Raw genomic sequence first — 18,312 nt, forward strand, 5'->3', positions numbered from 1 at the left:
ATGTGGTAGGTTTGAAAACAACGGCATTGTTAGATTTAAAAAACTGGTGCAACTTAAAGGTGATAAAATGAGCGAAATTAAAGTGGCTCTTTGTTACACTGCTTGTCCTCATTCACTACCGCCAAAGTTGTGGTTCATAAAAAAGGTGTACTGTCTCTTTAAGGTCTCTTGGCCAGTCTATTTCGTATTGATCAATCCACCATTTTCCAACACACAGCGGCGGCAGTGCTAACACAGCTCCGGCAGCACGAGAGAGAAGAGAGCCACCCCTCTACCTGGAGAGGAAGCCAGGGACCAGGGGCAGTCATGGCAGCCAACATGTACCGGGTTGGAGGTAAGGTTGGGGGGGTAACATTTTAGAGCCTTTCCGTAATTTTTGTGGCGGACTCGCCATGATTCACGTCGGCTCTTTTATGTATATAGAGAGCATGGTCCGCCTTTCCTTTCCTTCTTTTATTTCCCTAAAGCTAAAGACGCTTGTTCCTCCCAGATGATGATGGTGACTGTGTGAAGAGGAGACTGGTGATGAAGAGTAGTGGTTCTCGTAATGGTCTATCTGAAAAAAATCCGTCTTTTGTGTGTCTTTATTGTTACTAAACACGAACCAAAACAACTACTTCAGCGCGGCGATGCACCTGAAGTAATGCGCATTATGTTTCCATATATTTAAGATAACGGCGAGCATATTCTAAAAGTTTTCCGTGCAATTCAACTATTGTTCCGTCTGCTCGCTCGCACAAGTAACATTATGAGCACTTCACCAACGTGAGGAAACCGCTTAGGACTGGCAAAAAGCATCAAAGAGTGTATGCAAGAGGAGGCAATTGGGACAAAAAGTTAAAGGCTACACTTATTTCTAAGAGCTGAAATGGAAACGATTGCACCAACCGATAAACAAAAGGACAAAAAGGGAGATATGTCAGCACGCTTAAAGGTAATTTTACACATTTACAACCAGAGTGTCAGCTGCTCTTAATTCCTATTGAAGATTCCTGAGTCCCCCTCCCACTCATTTATATGCTCTGATTCACATCCCGTAGGTAAATCGTCAAAGTTACTGTAGCTGCATCATAGTTTTAAAAAGCAAAATAAATGTTTTCTATTTTTGGGATAGTTTGGTTCCCTAAGGATTTTTGTCAAGGGATGAAAAATAACTTCAGATTTAGTCGTCACAATGTGTCACCTCACAGAGCTGTACTGTAAAGCAGGTGGCGGGTAGAACGACTCGTGGGACAGTTCCTTTTATTAATGAATTTACTTGGAGCATAATTGAATACATTTGCAAGTGAGGACTGATACTTGTCTGTCGCTTGCAACGGGAATGCTGCAACTCTCCTCGACCTGCACCCATGGATCAGAAACGCTGCTGGAGTGAATCTCTTAGTCCTTTTATTTAGTGAAATTAAATGAGGCCTACCTGCGTGAGAACGGGATTACGTCCAGAGAAGGGGTGGAAAATTAACACTTCACCAGCCAAATGTAGTTTATTTTCATCCATCTCTGTCCTCTTGCAGTGAAAAAGTTGATTATGATATTACCTTGTGGCTCTCAGATGGTATAACATGACCCCTGTTCTGTTGCATTGCTGTTCCGCTTATTAGATTCAAATAAAAACAACTCAACTTTTCTCTCTTATCGTGTTGTTTCTTCTTTTTGTGGGAAACATTGAAACGATTATAGAAGTCCCAATTGGCCCAAATTAATCTGAAACCACGGAGCGCAAAAATCCCATTACTGAATCAGCATGATGTTAAATTCTTCTTCCACAGAGAAAATGATCATTTAGATAATAAAGAGAAGGGGAAAAAAAAAAGGACAACAAATAATTTAAAGATCGGTCACGTGGGCTTTTCCTGAGACCAATTCAGCCCAGTGTCAAAACAAAGCACAGCCTTTAAAGAGATGGCTGCAAAAATTTGCAAGACAATGCAGGACCATCTTGGGAAGGCATTGACTTCCTTTGAATGAGTAGTAGACAAAAGCTGGCTCCTCAGGCCTTGATGTCTTTGTTTTTTGGCCGTGCGGGCCACAAGCCACTCATCCGGTGCATACGGCGCGTTTTCCTCCTCCACGGGCAAGAAATGGTTGTATAGGCCGGTGTGCATCATCCGTTTTATCGTCTTAATGGTGGGAAAAGTAGAGACGCTGGACCAGAGTTTTTGTTTTAAAAGTGTCCCTGAGACTTGTTGCAAATTTTTATTGCTCAGATCAAAGTGACCTCAGAAGACCCGAGCGGCCTCAGTGGGTGTTCAGACGAAAATCAGCTAAATGTTAAAAGTGAGGTTGGAATTCTACATCAGCCAATCTCTGCGATTGATACAGAAAGTGAGTCACCAAAACTGTGGTTGCATCAGTGCGATTGGCCAACATAGTGCTATGTGTAGTGGTTCTGTCGAGGCACATTTTGGGAGTGTCCTAGAGGTGACTTGGTGCTTATCTCCAAGACTCTTTTTGATCCCTCATTAATCTGTAAAGACTAGGTGAGCTGGACAGGATGCGGATCGTGCGCCATGTCACTACGTCAACATAACTGGCTCCATTAGACCAGAAATCAACTGATCCGAGGATTGTAACTATGGATAAAAACAGTTTCAGTAGCTTGGAACGTTGAGGAGTTGCATTACGTTTCAGATCCTTTAATGAGTAAAGTGTGAATGAGGAAGTCCTCAGTTTGCTACCACAAAATATGGGATTTTACTCACCATGATACGACTAGTTAAGCTGGTTAAAAAAAATGCTCCCGGGGGGGGGGGGTAAAACCATCTGAGCAACAGAACAAAACCATGCTGCAGCTGGAATGCAGCCCATCCACTTCCCGTGGAAACAAGGACTAATACTAGCATTGACTTGCAGAATGTTTGCAGTGTGCAAAAGATGATTCAATCCTTTTTCTGGGATTCAGATTATTATTTTAAGATGAGCTTGAGCTGTTATTCTGGTAACGAATACTTCTACTGTGGCTGTTGGTGTGGGACAGATTTTGTACAGAATGTTCTAAATGTCTTGTTGTGTTTACTTGCTTAAAAAGTGACAACCATGGGTGTTAGTGAGCATTTCTTGTGGCCCGCTCAGGGTTTTCTCCATGCGGCCAGTTATGATTCACAAGTGCTCGAGATTGCTGCACTATTTACTACTAAACCAACTGATTACCTTTCAAACTTTTACAGTGCTCATACTTTGCTTGGCTGAAAGATGGTGTTAATTTCCCACACCAGCAGTTGTCTCTGCTGGAGGTCTGGCGAGTGTACTCTCGGAGTGAAAATCTTGGGCCTCTTGGCCGCCTTCCTGCCAAGTCCAGGACAGCCAGTTGGACAGATGCATGACAGCAATTACATAAAGTCAACATAATGTCCCCATCATTTTATTTCAGAGGCCAAACGGCACATATGTCTGTAACAGTAAACATTATTTGCCAAGAGCTAGATGCCTTCGTCTTGGCGGGAACAAAGATGATTGGAATTTCAGATCTTGTGTATGTATATCGATTTAAAAACGGATGTATGAGGAAATTGGATTTGTGGAAATGCTGCACAATTTTGTTGCATAATTATCAGATATAAGTAAGCACAAAATGCAGTTGTTGCTGCAGCCAAATCACAGAAAATGTTGGTAGAGGCTGTTTGGTATGTAAGTATAGATACACTGATAGATATATTGTTGATGTAGTGTTAGATGTGCAGGAGATTTTATAAAAAAAAAAAAAAAAAAAAATTTGTCAATCAGGTTTTTCGAGATAATGTGGCTGCAATCAAAGTATGAAAAAGAGGCGTGATGCTGATCTCAGAAAACTCAGTTACCTGCTATTACCATAGAAACCTCCATCCATACTAGTCTGAGGTGTCATCTTCATCCCGGTTGCTGCTCATGACAACAGACACACCTCACAGTGAGAGTGTGTGAGCAGGCATTGGATGGGGTGTGGGCTGTTGAGTAGGGTAGGTGTGCATGAACGAGCGTGGGCGGATGTTCGTGCTCTTCTTTTCTCTGCCTCCCTCCCTAGCTTGAACCCACCCCTTTTTCATTCTGCTCATAATCTATCTAAAGTACTTTATTCCAAGTGGATGCGTTTGAAGCTTCAATATCCAAATTCTAAAGGTCCTGCATACCTTCTGTAGATGGGAACTTTTTATTCCATACTTATTTTAGTTAAATGCTTACTTTAATAGGTCATTTTTCACAGGGTGCATTTCCATTAGGCTTTGCTGCTGGTGTGCATAATGGGTTGCAGCTATGATATGGGAAAACTGCTCGATTGGAAGTGGCAGGAACTGGGTTCTGTTGTCTCAATCAGGTGATCACCATATGTTAGCAGAGCTGTCTTTCATTGACATACCAACAGGACCCCAGCTATTTTTTTATAGTTTCGATTGGTCTCTTTTGTACCTTCTTGATTAATCATTTGGCCTACAGAACACCTGATAAGCTTGAAAAATGTCCATAGCATTTCCAAGCCACTGGCATCAGAGCAGCGGCGCTAAAGGGTTGCAGAAAAATGTGCATTTTAATAAAGTTCTCACAGCATAACTGACATGTTTAACCACCGATCTGTTAGGCGGCGCATCATTCAGACCAGTATTTCAATCCATCTTTTGAGAACTTGCTGATGTTAACAGAGGCGAGACTATAGAGACAAAGACTATATTTATATAGACTGCATTTTTTTAAATTTTTACCCAAACCATAGAGTGTTGTGTATTTAATGGTCTCAACAGACATTTGGATTTTGGTTGCATTACATTTTTAAGAAGGTTCAGGTGGAAGGTAGACTGTAGACTGGTATGTTTTCCCAATGAGTTCTCCGCTTTATTTGGAATAAAGTACTTCCATTTTAGACTTACCGTCATTTGACTTGTTCAACCAACTAATGTGCCCACTTTCCTTCTTGAGTAGTTATCAGTTCTCGTTTTCCCTCTTTCACTATTGCTTCTCCAAGTCTGTCTGCCTCTCTCTATGGCCTGGTTTGGATCTGCCCAAAAGACTCTCTTTAGGGGCTCAGGAACATGCCTTGATTGGCTCACACAAAATTTGACTGCACTATGACATCATAGCCACCAAAGTCTACTGATTGGCTGATGCTAAGAGTGGGGGATGGAGAGCGGGGTGAATGCACGCAGGGTGAGGCAGCGGGAGGGCTGATGGGAAATGGAGAGACTGAGCGACGCTGCTCAGTGCCTACAGGCCCTCTCTCCCTCTCAGTTGCTCTCATTTTGAGTTCCTCTCCAGCCTGCTCTCTACCAGGCATCAGCTCCTCACATGGTGGAAACTCCAACACTCAACCAACCCACTGACTGACACTCACTGAACCATTTTCTCCCCGTTAGTGCTTTTTCCTCATCGGAGGTGGTAGAAGGGGGATTCATGTTGATCTTAAACTTGATCCCATTCTCGGCGACTCAAGTTTCTGAACCAGGGAAAAAGGGAGACGAGAGTTGTGCCCACTCACCCACCTTTTTTTCAAATGTAGGTGGAGACTTAGCTGTTAGCGACCAAGAAAGAGTCCAAGTGTGTTGCGGCAATTCACAGCTACACCCCCCCCATCAAAACTGAGTGTTCAAAATGTGCTCCTGCTTCATTTTGAAATGGTCACAATGCATTTTGGGTCACTGTTAAGGCGTCCTTCAGAGCCAGTCACAGCTGGATGTCTGTTTTTGTCCCCACCGTGTGTCAGGAGACCCATCCCTGTCTTTGAGCATCCAGCTTTCTGATAGGGGTTCTTTGAAACTTTAGTTTTTCCTTAACCTTTTGTGGAGTAATGGTGCTAACCATATGTTCATGTTATTGCTAAAATAGTAAGTCAATGGGTGAATTACAATTGAACTGGCTTGCATTTGAATTATGCCAAACATCTGCTGGTTCGAGATCTTTAAATCTGAAGATTTATGCTTTTTAAGACATTTTCGGACATTTCATCACCTTGAGCTATGGGACATAGGGTTAGGGTTTGTCCCAGTCATTTATGCATTTGTTGACAAATTAAAAAGTTAAAGGGTAACATTTCAAGCTGGTTTCTTCAACCCCTGACCTCCATACTGCTGCCTTAAGGCTCTAGCATGGTTGCCACGTCTGTAAGTGCGAGCGGTGTTGATGACGTCATGATTTCGTGCCCGCAATATATAGTGGCGCAAATCAATGCGCCAGTCGTTGCAATTTTCTCCGTCACAGAGGTGGCGCTGCTACGTTAAGGTTACCGCTAACTACTCTACAACGAAGAAAGTCGAGAAGAAAACAATGCCACTGTCAAGAACAGGAATAATGTCATTAATGATACTGCTGCAGTATTCGGATCATTCTAATTTTTTAATTCAGTTAAAAGAGGTGAAGGTTTGAAGCCCCCGGCATCACCACTTTGAGTCTCTGCCCTCTTCTTTGCCTTCACGTATCTGTCCCGTAGCTTCTTCCACACATTCTTACAGAACTTTCCCTCTTTCCCCAAAGTTCTGCCAATCTCTGTACACCAGTTTTGGGAGTTTACGTGCTCCCTTTGCTGTTTCACTGCAGTTTCGTACAGCTGCCTGTACAAATGCACCTCCTCACTGAGCCTGGTCTCACATTGGTCCATCCGGTTTTTCGTTGGTGGCGCCGCCAAGTTACAAAAATCGACTGGTGCACGACAACGCGCTTTTCAAGGGAAGCGCCAGGCCTGAAACGTCATTTTGACGTCACGGTCCGCCACAACCATGCTAGCGCCTTTACATGTGTTTGAAAACAAGCAAACTTAGATATTGTGTGTGTTCATTTTCTGTCAGTGGTGCTCAAGTTTTTAAGTTGGCCTATTCGATACTCAGCAGTGGGACAAAGATGTGGTGTCATATAACAAGCTGATGCAGAGTGACGGATGTGATGAGATGTTCTCTTCATATTTCGTAGCGATGTTCAGCAGTGAAAGTAGGGTTGGAACGGTACAAAAAACTCACGGTTCGGTACGTACCTCGGTACGGACCCTACGGTTCGGTACATTTTCGGTACAGTGCCGAAGGAGGCGTGTAGCGAGGTTCGAGCACATGTAATAGATATCTGAATCCTGCCTCTTCTACAGTGGAATATAGCAGATGCGATGTAAATTCCAATTGCTTCTGTAATTTTTTTTGCTCTGCATGTATTCGTATCCAGGGGTTGTTGTAATACATTTGGGAGACGTAATTGGTCGGGTCTTTTCATGGTTCAATAGAACACATCTGACGGAGGTGTGTGGTGGTCGGAAGCTACGCCCCATGTCATGCTATCACGGCTGAAATGTTTCATCATACCACACAGACACAACCTTGGCGTGTTTAATAAGTTAAACTTACACGTTGTCTCCTTTGTCTGTGGCGCGCTGCTCTCCTTTCTTCCTTCATGAAACGAAGAAGTATCGCCTGCGCTTGATCCTGACTCTCTCTGTGTGCTCTTCCAGCCTCATTGTTAGACGCCTGATGTGATTGTCTATGATTAATATCACCATCATGCAGACCATGAACACGGTGGCCTCCCCGCTCTCCATATTAGCTTCTTTGTGGTGTTTTTTCTTCTCTCGGGTTTTGTTTTGTTCTGCTTTGTAGTTGAATGTGGCGCTAAACGGCTAACGGCTAACACGTCACCCACGCGGACGGCTGCGCGCGGCGCATCAGTCCCGACCTGGTCCCGACTCATGTGCGAATGCAGACTGAAACAGCTCCGCTGGGGAAGGACAGTTATCAGAACGAAATTCGAGTAGGACAGTTCTGATAACTGCGTTCTTATAACTACTCTGTCCGAAAGCGTATATCTCTACGGACCAATCAGAGCTTGCATGTGGCAGTGTTTAAATGGGTCCTGAAGGAAACTCTTGCAAAATAACAGTTCCGCGTTCAGAAAACTTCCGTACCGTGTGTATTCTGCGTGGAAATGCGCGTACCGAACCGTGACCCCCGTACCGTGACGGTTCGGTACGAATACATATACCGTGCCGGCCCTAAGTGAAAGAGTTCCATAGAAGAGTGGATGCGTGGTTGGAGAGAGGAATACTGTTTGGTACAGTGGAACAAAACGGAGTGGGGAAGTCGAGGTGTGCCCCTTATTCAGATGCAGTAGCTGACCAAGGATGGATATATCTCCCTCTTTCCCTGATATACTAGATCCCTCCTTTTGTTTGACTGTTTAGGTCAGCAGACATATTATGTAGTATGAATAAGTCTGATTTGAAAATAGCCCTGCTATCAAATTCTGTTCTAATTGTTTGAACTATTTATTTATTTATTCATTTTTTTTCTTCAGTGTGTTTTTGCACCATTCTTATTCCAACACGTTTGAATGTCCTTATTTAGGCACGAGGTTCAGAAAATGCCAGAAAAATTCCAGATGGTTGCTTTGACAGTGGTTGTGTGTGGATTTCCTTTCATTTTGGCTGTAAAAAGCTCCGCATGATGGTTTTGGATGTCGTGCACATCCTGAGTGTGCTAACATAATGGGTACATGCCTAAACCAGTTTTTATTGGATATTGGAAGAGCAGGAAATGAAGGCAATTGGTTGTATGTTGTGGTAAAACTGGTGGAATTTTAGCCGATTTTTTTTTTTTTTTTTTTTTTTTTTTTTTTTTTTTTTTTTTTTTTTCCCTGGCCTCGTTGGTCAAGAAGACGGGACCTGGGGGAGCATTGGGATAGGAAGGGACAGATTCAGGGTGACGGGAGGATAGCTTCAGAACTAGGCAACTTACCAAGTGTGGGGTATAATCTGACAGCACTCAGCCAAAACACATGCAGGGCTAAGACCAGGCACCCTACCAAGACCGGGGCCTGTGGGGACATCCTGGTGAGAGCTAAGCCTCCAATGGGCCTGGAGTGGCGCCAGGAGCCACACATGCATGCACACACATGGTAAAGCTTGTGCAGTCTCTTTTTCACACCCACACAAATGCAGACACACTGTGCATGCAAACAACACCACACAGGGGGAGAATGAATGGAGCGATAAGACAAAGAAAGCACGAGGGCGAAGGAAATACAAGGTTTGCAGCCTGAATGGGAGGTTGGAGAGCCAGTTTTGTTGTGTGTGTGTGTGTGTGTGTGTGTGCATGTGTGTGTGTGTGTGTGCATTAACGCATCAACATCTCATTCGGTCAGACTTCCGAACTACAATCGGATCCACTGTGTATGAAATTAGCCTAATCAAGTTAAACCAACATTTTGTGTGTCTGCTGCACGTTCCTGTTAACTAATTAAGCTGTCATGGTGTCCTAATGGAGACACCCTGTATATTTGGATGGCCATATAATGCTGATTGACTTTTTTTTTTTTTTCCTTCAACTTATTCTTTCTGTTTCCCTTCTCTCTTTCTGTTCCCCTCTCTTGCTGATCCTCTGCAGATTATGTTTATTTCGAGAACTCATCCAGTAACCCACTGCTGATCAGGAGGATAGAGGAGCTGAACAAGGTGAGTGGGTGTCTGAGGTTGAATTTCTAACCTTGAATGCAGCACATATGCTAACCATTGTAGATCAGATGTTCATGCCTTTGTCTTTATCCAACAAACACACTCTCAAGTCCCCTTTTCTTTTTACTTTTGAACTGCTTTGCAAAAATCTAAAGTAAGTGCATGTATCAACCTAAACAGTTTGAACACCTGCCTGATATTAAATAGACTTTGGAGGGAATATCGACACATAAAACTTGTTTCTCAAACACAAGTTGCAGAGTGTTAGGTTGCATTAGCCTGCTGTAAGAAGCAGTTGCCATCAGGAATATAGTTTTTACGAAAAGGTGTACTTAGTCAGAAACAAAGTTTAGGCAAGAGGTACGTGTCAACGTAACGATCACACGGAGGATCCAAGGTTTTCCAGCAGAACATTCCCAAAGTATCATACTGCCCCCACCAGCTTGCCTTGTTCTCATTGTGCATCATGGTACCATGTCTTTTCTATCTGCATGATGTCATTCACTAACCCAGGCCACATCTTCTGTTGCTCCATGAGCCAGTTCTAATGTTCACATGTCCAGCATCCTGACCTGTCTGCGGTTAGATGGCCCATTCGGCAACAAACTGAAATGTGCCATATGTTCGGACATCTTTCTGTTGGGACAAGCGTGAACTTTTTTCAGAGTTTCTGAACTACTGTAGGTCTTCCATTGGATCAAACAAGACGGGCCAGCTTTCACTACCCATGTGCATCAGTGACCCTGTTTCTGGGTTCAGGGATTTTCCTTCATAGGGCCACTTTTGTATGTGGAGATGCAATGACCCACCTGTCTGGCTTGACTTTTTCAGAGTCGCTCAGGTTCTTAACTTGGACCACCTTTTTCAAGTCTTTTTCAAACAGATCAACTTCGAGGAAAGAACGTTCACTTGCTGTAGCTGCAAAATATATCGCACTCACGCTGCCAGGTGCCGTGAGACAGATCAGTATTTTTCACCGTCCCTGTCGGTGGTCAGCGTCGACTTCCCGTGTTCCCGTTTCTTAAAAAGAGGGGATTCTACCACAACAACCTCCCACAACCCCCCTCTCCTGTTTTTATATGATCATAAATGGGATACCATCAGGCTTAAGATAAAAGAACCGATTTTTCTAAACTTTATGAATCGGTTAAATGGCATGTTAATCAGACTAAAAATCATTGTTGCATGCCTACATTTGCATAGGAAAGTTAAAATAAACCCCATATATTGTCATTATTTCATTAAGATACAAGTGACTTTGTGTCTTGTATCCCATTTTATGGGATAAAATGGTTAATGACCAATTGAGTTGAAATGCCAGCACCATACTTTTTACTATGTTCAATTCTTCTGTTTACCAATGTGTGTTTCAGATAGCCGCACCCCCCCAAAACAAGTGAAAAAAAAAAACGTTACTGTGCTGATATTGCCAGTGAAGTGGCTGCGTAAAGCTCAGCCTGGCATTTTGTACTTTGCTCAATCATAGCAAAATAAAAAGTCTCTGCAGATTAGCCACAGGTGCCTGTTGTGTGTCCCCTGATCCGATCTTGCGCAGGATAATATGGAGGCTGTTCAATGGAGGCTGTTTAATGTGATTGACACAGATCTCAGAGTTGGCCCTCTACTCTGCCTGTCACCGTCAGTCTCCGTGCTCCTCCGGGATCTCTGGGTTTCTCTTCAATAAGGACTTACATGCAGGTTTAGGAGGCATGGGGAGAATCATGACAACGTCCAGCTGCCAAAAACGGAAATGCAATAGTTGAGTCAGCACGTCTGTTTGTGCAAAGATGTCAAGTTTGTCAGTTAGTTGACGCTTGACAGTTTTGCCTAAAGTCGGTGAACTAGATCAGTGGCTATCAAAGTAGCTTCTCATTGACTGATGATTTAATTGATTGGCAATCTGAGCAGAATCATGGAAAGGGTAATTTTTCCCGGGAAATGCTTGCAGACATTTCGGGGAATAATAATTCGATCACATATTTAAACTACATTGATGCATTTTGATGTTATCTTACCAGATATGTCTTTACTTTGCTTGGACACCCACTCGTGTCACTTTCCCGTCTCACCTCTTTTATCCTCCTCTCTCGTCTCCCGTTGGACGTAACTTGAATGCACATGTAAATATTCACGAATTCAAACTCTTAACTCTGCGGCACTTTGTTGCATCACTTATAATTATACTGATTACTTTCCTCTAAACGCAATTCGCAGTTGTAATTTTATCCTGAAACGATCCTTTATTTTCCATCGTCATTCTTTTTCTTCCTTTCTTTTTTAAACGCTGAACAGGAAAATTGGAAAATTGGATTCTAACTATCTGGCAACTAACAAAATGAAATGTAAATGATGCAATCCTTCTCACTGGTGGGATTAATTTCAGTTCCTTATCCAGCACGTTTGGCCTCTCGTGGTGAAGAGAAACATCCGTCACTGATGAGAAACCCTTGGAGAAAATTATTTATTTCTTTCTTTTTAAGTTTTTGCTTATTTTAGGGATTGAGCAAAAAAACTCATTGTTTTACACTGAGTTTTTGTTTGACTTTTTCAGATGTGCAATAAAACATAGCCATGCACTATATCAATATAGTAGTATTAGTATTAGAAACAAATCTTAAGGGAGTAACAGACAACCTCCAACATTAGACTGTCCCGATCATTGCCACAAGTGTTTTATTTAATTCATTCTGATGATCGCCTCAGTCCCTCTCTTGGTTTCCAGACAAAGTTTATTTTTCTTTTAAAAGCTAACCTCAAATATGTGTTTTTATTTATTTATTTTTTTCCGTTTGTGTGCGTGTGCACAGTGCATTTGCTGAGGCAGTGTGTGCGGTGCAACTTGTTGCCGTGGTAACGCTGATTGTCTCTGGTTTGCAGACAGCCAATGGGAATGTGGAGGCCAAAGTGGTGTGTTTTTACCGGCGCAGAGACATCTCCAGCACACTCATCGCTCTGGCAGACAAACACGCAAGTGAGTGACCGATCATAACCCCCGCCAGCACACATAAGGCTTCAGAAATATGCCAGCCTTGTTCTGAAAACGTTCTTTTTTTTTCTTTTTTTTTTTTTAACCAAATCTCTGCAGCAAAATTTCACTGCAGACTTGTAGCACCTTAACATCAAATCACCTTAATTTGACTGTTTTTTAATCAACCCACACATGTTTGCTGACAACTGATCTGCTGTGTTCATCGGTGTCGACACACGACTACCACGTCACGCTGTGTGAGTGGTCTTCTAATATTCTTGGTGCCGAGATGTGTTTTAGAGAGAAAAACCGTCAAACAAACGATTCACAAGAGGTGAAGGGAAAAGGAGCACAGAGGGTTAGGCGAGTCCCAAGGAGAGAACTCGCAAAAGGAAAATTTGTGACGACAACAGATTCACAGGTCTGTGTAAGCCACTTAAAGGCCAGAGCCACTCAGCCTGTTGGGTCACCTCCCAACTGAAATGATGCCTCGAGAGCGCTGCTTCGGAGTGCCTACATGGAATGAAATAGCATAGAGATACAGAATTTGTTCCAGTTTTCGATTGGCTTCTGACCACATACAATCTGTGTTTTAACACCGTATGGAACTACTGACTCCTCTAAGCTTACCACATGAGATTTGTATGGTAATGTGAAACGGTGGTTTGGTTTGTTTGGCGGCTGTGTTGTAAACCTCGTTTCATCTACCCTTGCCTTGGAAAAAAATAATCTGCATTTAAAATGAGGATTTAGGTTAGTTCACATCTGTCCTGATGATGAAATGTCAGCACCCACTGCAGAAAATGCCAAGACTTTTGCATATGTTAACACGTAAGTGTTCCTCACCAGTCACATTTATTTCTTTTTTTCTTTTTGTATAGATTCACAATGATTTTCTCTGGACAGAATTTCGCTCATGCTTTTAAATCTACCAGTAATCGGGTTACTTTGTATCCATCTAATTTACGACCGTAGTGAACACATTTTGAGGGAAGGTTATGGACTCTTTAAGACTCCTTGGTGTCCTGTGCTCTCTAGACTTCTGCTTTTGGATGTTTCCATGTACATTCACTCATAAAATTGACATTAAACATGCCCCACAAAATGAAGATGCATCTCCCCTTTTTTTTTTTTTTTTTACCCTTAATTTCTGCATAGTTTTACTAAACTCTGCCCGCCATGCATACTTGTAGAGCGGTCATTCTTGCTGTTGAAACACATCATCCTGTCGTAGATGTTAGCAAACAGACTGCTAGACTTTGACTGGGTGTGGCAGGCGCAATGTTGAGATGTGGAAGTGTAAGTGTGTGTCTGTGTGAGTGCCTGAGAGCTACCAAGTGACCCATTTGAATGAGTGCACATGTGTTGTTGTACAAGTATGACTCTCAACCGCGGTCTGAAGAGGACCCCGAGGGCGCATCCATGACAGACCAGGATTGTTTATTTTGTTGGACCACACAGCATCAGCTTGTCAGTGTGTGTGTGTGTGTGTGTATGTGTGTGTCCCTTTAAGAAGGTCTACAATGCATTCAAACAGCGCTACTTCATAAAAAGAACCGTTTACTAAAGTTTTGGCTGTCTGTGGTTTCAGGACGTTTGCTGTTGACTTAGACATTTATTCCTCTCGAGTGTCGAAAAGAATGAGAAAGTTTTTGTAAATCCACATCAAAGAAGTTGGAATGTTTTTAGTGATTTAGTGATTTTTAAATTTTATTTTATAATTTTTTTTTTTTTTACACATCCTCTCCATGTTTGGTAAATAAAAATAAATGTTTCATTAATAATCCCTATTGCATTGGGGGTAAAAACAATTTCAGTAATCAAAGTACTGGCACACTGCAGGGTGTTGTATCTTGGAGTGGAGGGATTTTTGTAGGAACTTCTTCCTCGTAGCTTTGGATGTGGCAGGAACATTTCATTCATTTACATTTATAAATACCTTTTGTGTATTTTTTTTTTTTTTTTACATATATATACACAGAAAAAAAAATGTCAAGATTGGCTCTGTACCACATGGGTGTGGGTTACATCCTGTCTGCAGTTCTTAAGCTGCAGCCTCACTGTCTCTAGTGTGCGCTTGTTTATGCATTATGGACTTGAGTTGTTAGCTCTGGGTGCTGTCAGAGGACCTGCTGGAGGGGCACATTTAATTCACTTTGGTTACAGATCAGTGGGCAATGGCAGTCGTGTGTGTGTGTGTGTGTGTGTGTGTGTGTGTGTGTGTGTGTGTGTGCATATAAGCCCGTGTCTCTTCATTTGTGTCTGCTGTGAGTCATTGATCAAATATTTTTGCTCGCAGAGATTCGGAGCACTCCCTTAAAGAGGCCTCCAGCCCCAGCATTAGTCCCTCCCTTGAGAGTAAAACGGGCTCCTGAATGGTCAGCCTCTGTGGCGGACTTGGCATTTTACCTCTGTGGCCCCTCCTTTCAGGCACTTTGAATTTGCCATGAGTCAAACCTTCTTTTTTTTTTTGTTGTTGTTTGTTTTTGAGATGCGGTTCCTTCCCCCCACAAACAATAGACACAATGTTGTTAGTGAATCACTATTTAAGTTTTTTTCAGGGTACGAAGGTCATGAACTTATTTCATATATCTTCTGCTTTTTTTTTATTTTATTTTTTTTTTATTTTCTGCAGTAGTACAGTTGAAAATGTGTGGAAATAATTTTTTATCCCTCACTTAAAAGATGAATTTGTCCTACTAAATATCATGCTGCACACTCGCTGTCTTTGCAATAACGAGTGAAGGAAATATCTTTAGGAAAACGACAGAGATTTCACGTAGGAGTTCACAATAAGGAAGAGAGCTTATTCTACCATTTATTTTTAATGTCTCAAACATACAACCACTGTTCCGTTTGTCCAACGAAGAGTGTAAATTTCCATCAACATTATCTCTGTTGCCTTTGCTGATTACCAACAAAAGGAAATGATGTAAAATGATTGTCTTTTTGCGACAATTAGAAATAAGTTCTGTTAAGCTTAAGTGCAACATGCCTTAACATGCACTCAAGATCTGGATTACAGTAAGAAATTGGGTTACATCAGGAAATCGCACATGACAGCATGCACTGCGGCAGCATGATTAAGGCTGACACTGGCATCCATTTGTTGTTTTATTGAAATGTTTTATACTTCCTTCAACAAACCGCTTAAATGTGCATAACCAAAGGATGCACTCCACATTTGGATTGAGAGATCCGGCTCCGTCTCTCAAGCAATGCACACGCCAAATTTATTTTCCTGGCACAAGATCCCATTTTAAACGAGACAATCGGTGTTAACCCGTAATGGAATTGAATGTGGGGCGATTAAATGTGATTTTTAATAATTCATCAGTATTGAGGAATACACTTTGAATATAAAAGAAAGATCACATTGCCGATCTGATCGCCATTGCTGATCATTAAAGACTGATCGGAAGAGTTTTCTTCTTTTTATGGATAAAAAGATTTAAGGATATGATAAAGTAAAATTGAAAAAAAAAAGGAATGTAAATGAGAAGCCAGGAGAGGATGAGAGGAGAACTGTTTCATTCTTATTTCCTGTTAGCTGGTGCTTCATCACACGTCGTCAAATATGAAAAATTTTCAGACTATAGACTGTTTTAGTTCAGTTTCAGCTGAAGTTTCAGAGATGTTAAACCTCTCCTGAGTGTCACGAGGCCTCTTATTCAACAGTGATTACATGGACTCTGGCTTTTCGAACATAAATTAGCTAAATGTAAGAATGGTACATTCATAGCAGTTGTTGTGGATAATCTTAAATCACTCATTGGTTGTTTTGCTTTTTGGTCCAATGGCTCTTGGTCACCTTTTCTAATTGATTTAAAATCGTACTGCCTCACCGTAATGCACAGTACCATCAATTATTGATCCTGAGTACATTTTCCTTCAGTGTAAAGGCCCACTTGCTTTAACAATCCATCAAACTATAGGGTCCAAAAAAATCTCGATAGGCATTCATGATGATTTTTGTATGTTACGACTCCATTTCTGCTTTAAAATTTTGATTGTTAGGCATGGGGGGGGGGGGGGGGGCACTGTATCTACTGCACCATTCGTTTAATACCTTCTTTGTAGAGATTTAGCTCTGGTTAAAATGATGCCTGCTCCAACGACCGGACAGCATACCAGACTGCGGTTCCAACTCAGGGACGAACCCGAAAAGAAAAAAAGCTTCAGTGAATGCAGACAGTAGTTAACAGTCCCATTTTAACCCAACTGCAAACAGCCCAGAAGCTATTCAGCGCTGCCTTGTTTAACTATGCCCGTCCTGTTCTTACCCTTGTCTGGAATGTGCTGTGAAAGGAGAAGAAACTCACAATGCACTTCAGTGAGGTGAAGAGAGACTGAAAATCCCAAAGACTCATCCTTGGCTTTGCAAAAATGTTGTCTGCCTGGAGTGTTCTGCCAACAAATCTAAATAATCGTCTAACATGGCAGGCTGTTGTGTCAGCATTGACGATGTGTTGATAGTTTGTGTTTGATTAATGGTAATTTAAAAAAAAAAAGAAATTCTGGGATGAAAAAAAAAAAATCAGTCACTTATTGGCAAAAAAAATAAGCTGTTTATGAGGAGCAGGGCCGTTGGGGGTAAGTAGCACAGAAAATTGTGCGGCTGTAGAGTTTTACATCATGGTATTGATATTTATATTGACACTTTAATGGGAGTTGTGAGTAAGCTGTCATTTCCTTGCTGGTCGACACTGTTTTATGTGTAGAGCTCTCTCTCTGTAGATTTCTACATCGGCTCTTCCACCACATTAACACATCGTGCAGAAGCAGTCTGTTTGTTAAGGCAGTAGTGAGCTCCCCTCACTTCCTCGTCTCACCCGCAGGCCTGCTCTTTCCTCTCCCTTACCCTCTCAGTCTCTCGGCTCAGTAAGGCGACCCATTCATCAATAATTGATAATTGGCCGGGACAGGTGAGATGGAGAGGCAATTTGTACAGAGTATGGTGTGGGTTCATTGCCAAGAGATTGACTCAAGGGAGTAGAGGAGAAGGACTGAGGTTGGAGAGTTGAGTTGCTACTCAGGGGCTCACAGTCGGGGGGCCGGCTGGAGGGGCCAGCCTGCAGACGGATCACTACGCTACCCTGCTTGTGTGTATGGGAACTCGTAGATGTGTGAGCATACAGAAGAAGAGTTAGTCAGAATCGAAGCGCTCTCAACTCAGAGGCTCTAGTTTTGTCAAATTCAGACCATTCCGTAGCACAAAATTGCGATAACTCTTTGTGAAGGAAACATTTTATAGCAGAAAAGTTTTTTTTATTTTTTATTTATAGCTTCTAATAGAATCGTTGCTCTTTTATTAGCATTTTATATCTCTTTTATTAGCACCTGGTGGACTGAATCTATATATTCCTTGTGTCTTTCCTGTTATATTACATTAACATTAACTCTCCTTATGCATGCCTCCCTTACTACATGGTCATACAGAGGTCCGTATGCCTATTTTTCTGTTTCATGTAAAACAAATGTAAAACAAATGTTTGATTTGTCGCCTAGTGGGTTATCTTGGTAGATTGAGGGGCTAAGGCGCTGACTATTAGCTCCTCAGGTTGACATCCAGTTGGGGACATTTTGTTGCCTGTCGTGCCTCTTCCTTCCTTTTTATATTAAATATATATTTATAAATGTCGTGGAAAGGCTTAGTAACCACATAAACTACACGATTAGTCTCAGATGTTTTATATCCGCTCAGCAGATGAGGGATCGATCCGTCACGCGTTACATTTGCTTCACTTTAATCATGGTCGGAAAAAAGGGGGAGACGCTCTCGACCCCGATCACCAGTTTTCCAGAGGAAAACTTAATGACTGTGATGTCATAATTCATTAGTTTATTTGGGCCAAGCCCAAACGATATCTCTTTGTGTTTTTAGGGAGGAGGACGACACACAGAATTTTACATTCGTATTATAGGACATACGCTCCACCAGTGTCACCGTATAGTC

At 42.1% G+C, this 18,312-nt stretch overlaps 1 protein-coding gene across 2 annotated transcripts in view; it reads left to right on the plus strand.

The window, feature by feature from the left end:
* The first annotated feature begins 204 nt into the window (after positions 1-204).
* mta1 (metastasis associated 1) overlaps positions 205-18,312 on the plus strand; it is a 39,848-nt gene continuing 21,740 nt past the window's right edge. For both annotated transcript variants that reach the window (XM_075488018.1, XM_075488019.1), the window contains exons 1-3: positions 205-334; positions 9,321-9,388; positions 12,266-12,359. In XM_075488018.1, the coding sequence (XP_075344133.1) occupies positions 307-334; positions 9,321-9,388; positions 12,266-12,359 (190 nt within the window). In that variant the 5' untranslated portion in view covers positions 205-306. The remainder of the gene's footprint in view (positions 335-9,320; positions 9,389-12,265; positions 12,360-18,312) is intronic.

This window comes from Odontesthes bonariensis, chromosome 17 (genome assembly GCF_027942865.1).
Source record: "Odontesthes bonariensis isolate fOdoBon6 chromosome 17, fOdoBon6.hap1, whole genome shotgun sequence".
Classification (NCBI taxonomy): domain Eukaryota; kingdom Metazoa; phylum Chordata; class Actinopteri; order Atheriniformes; family Atherinopsidae; genus Odontesthes; species Odontesthes bonariensis.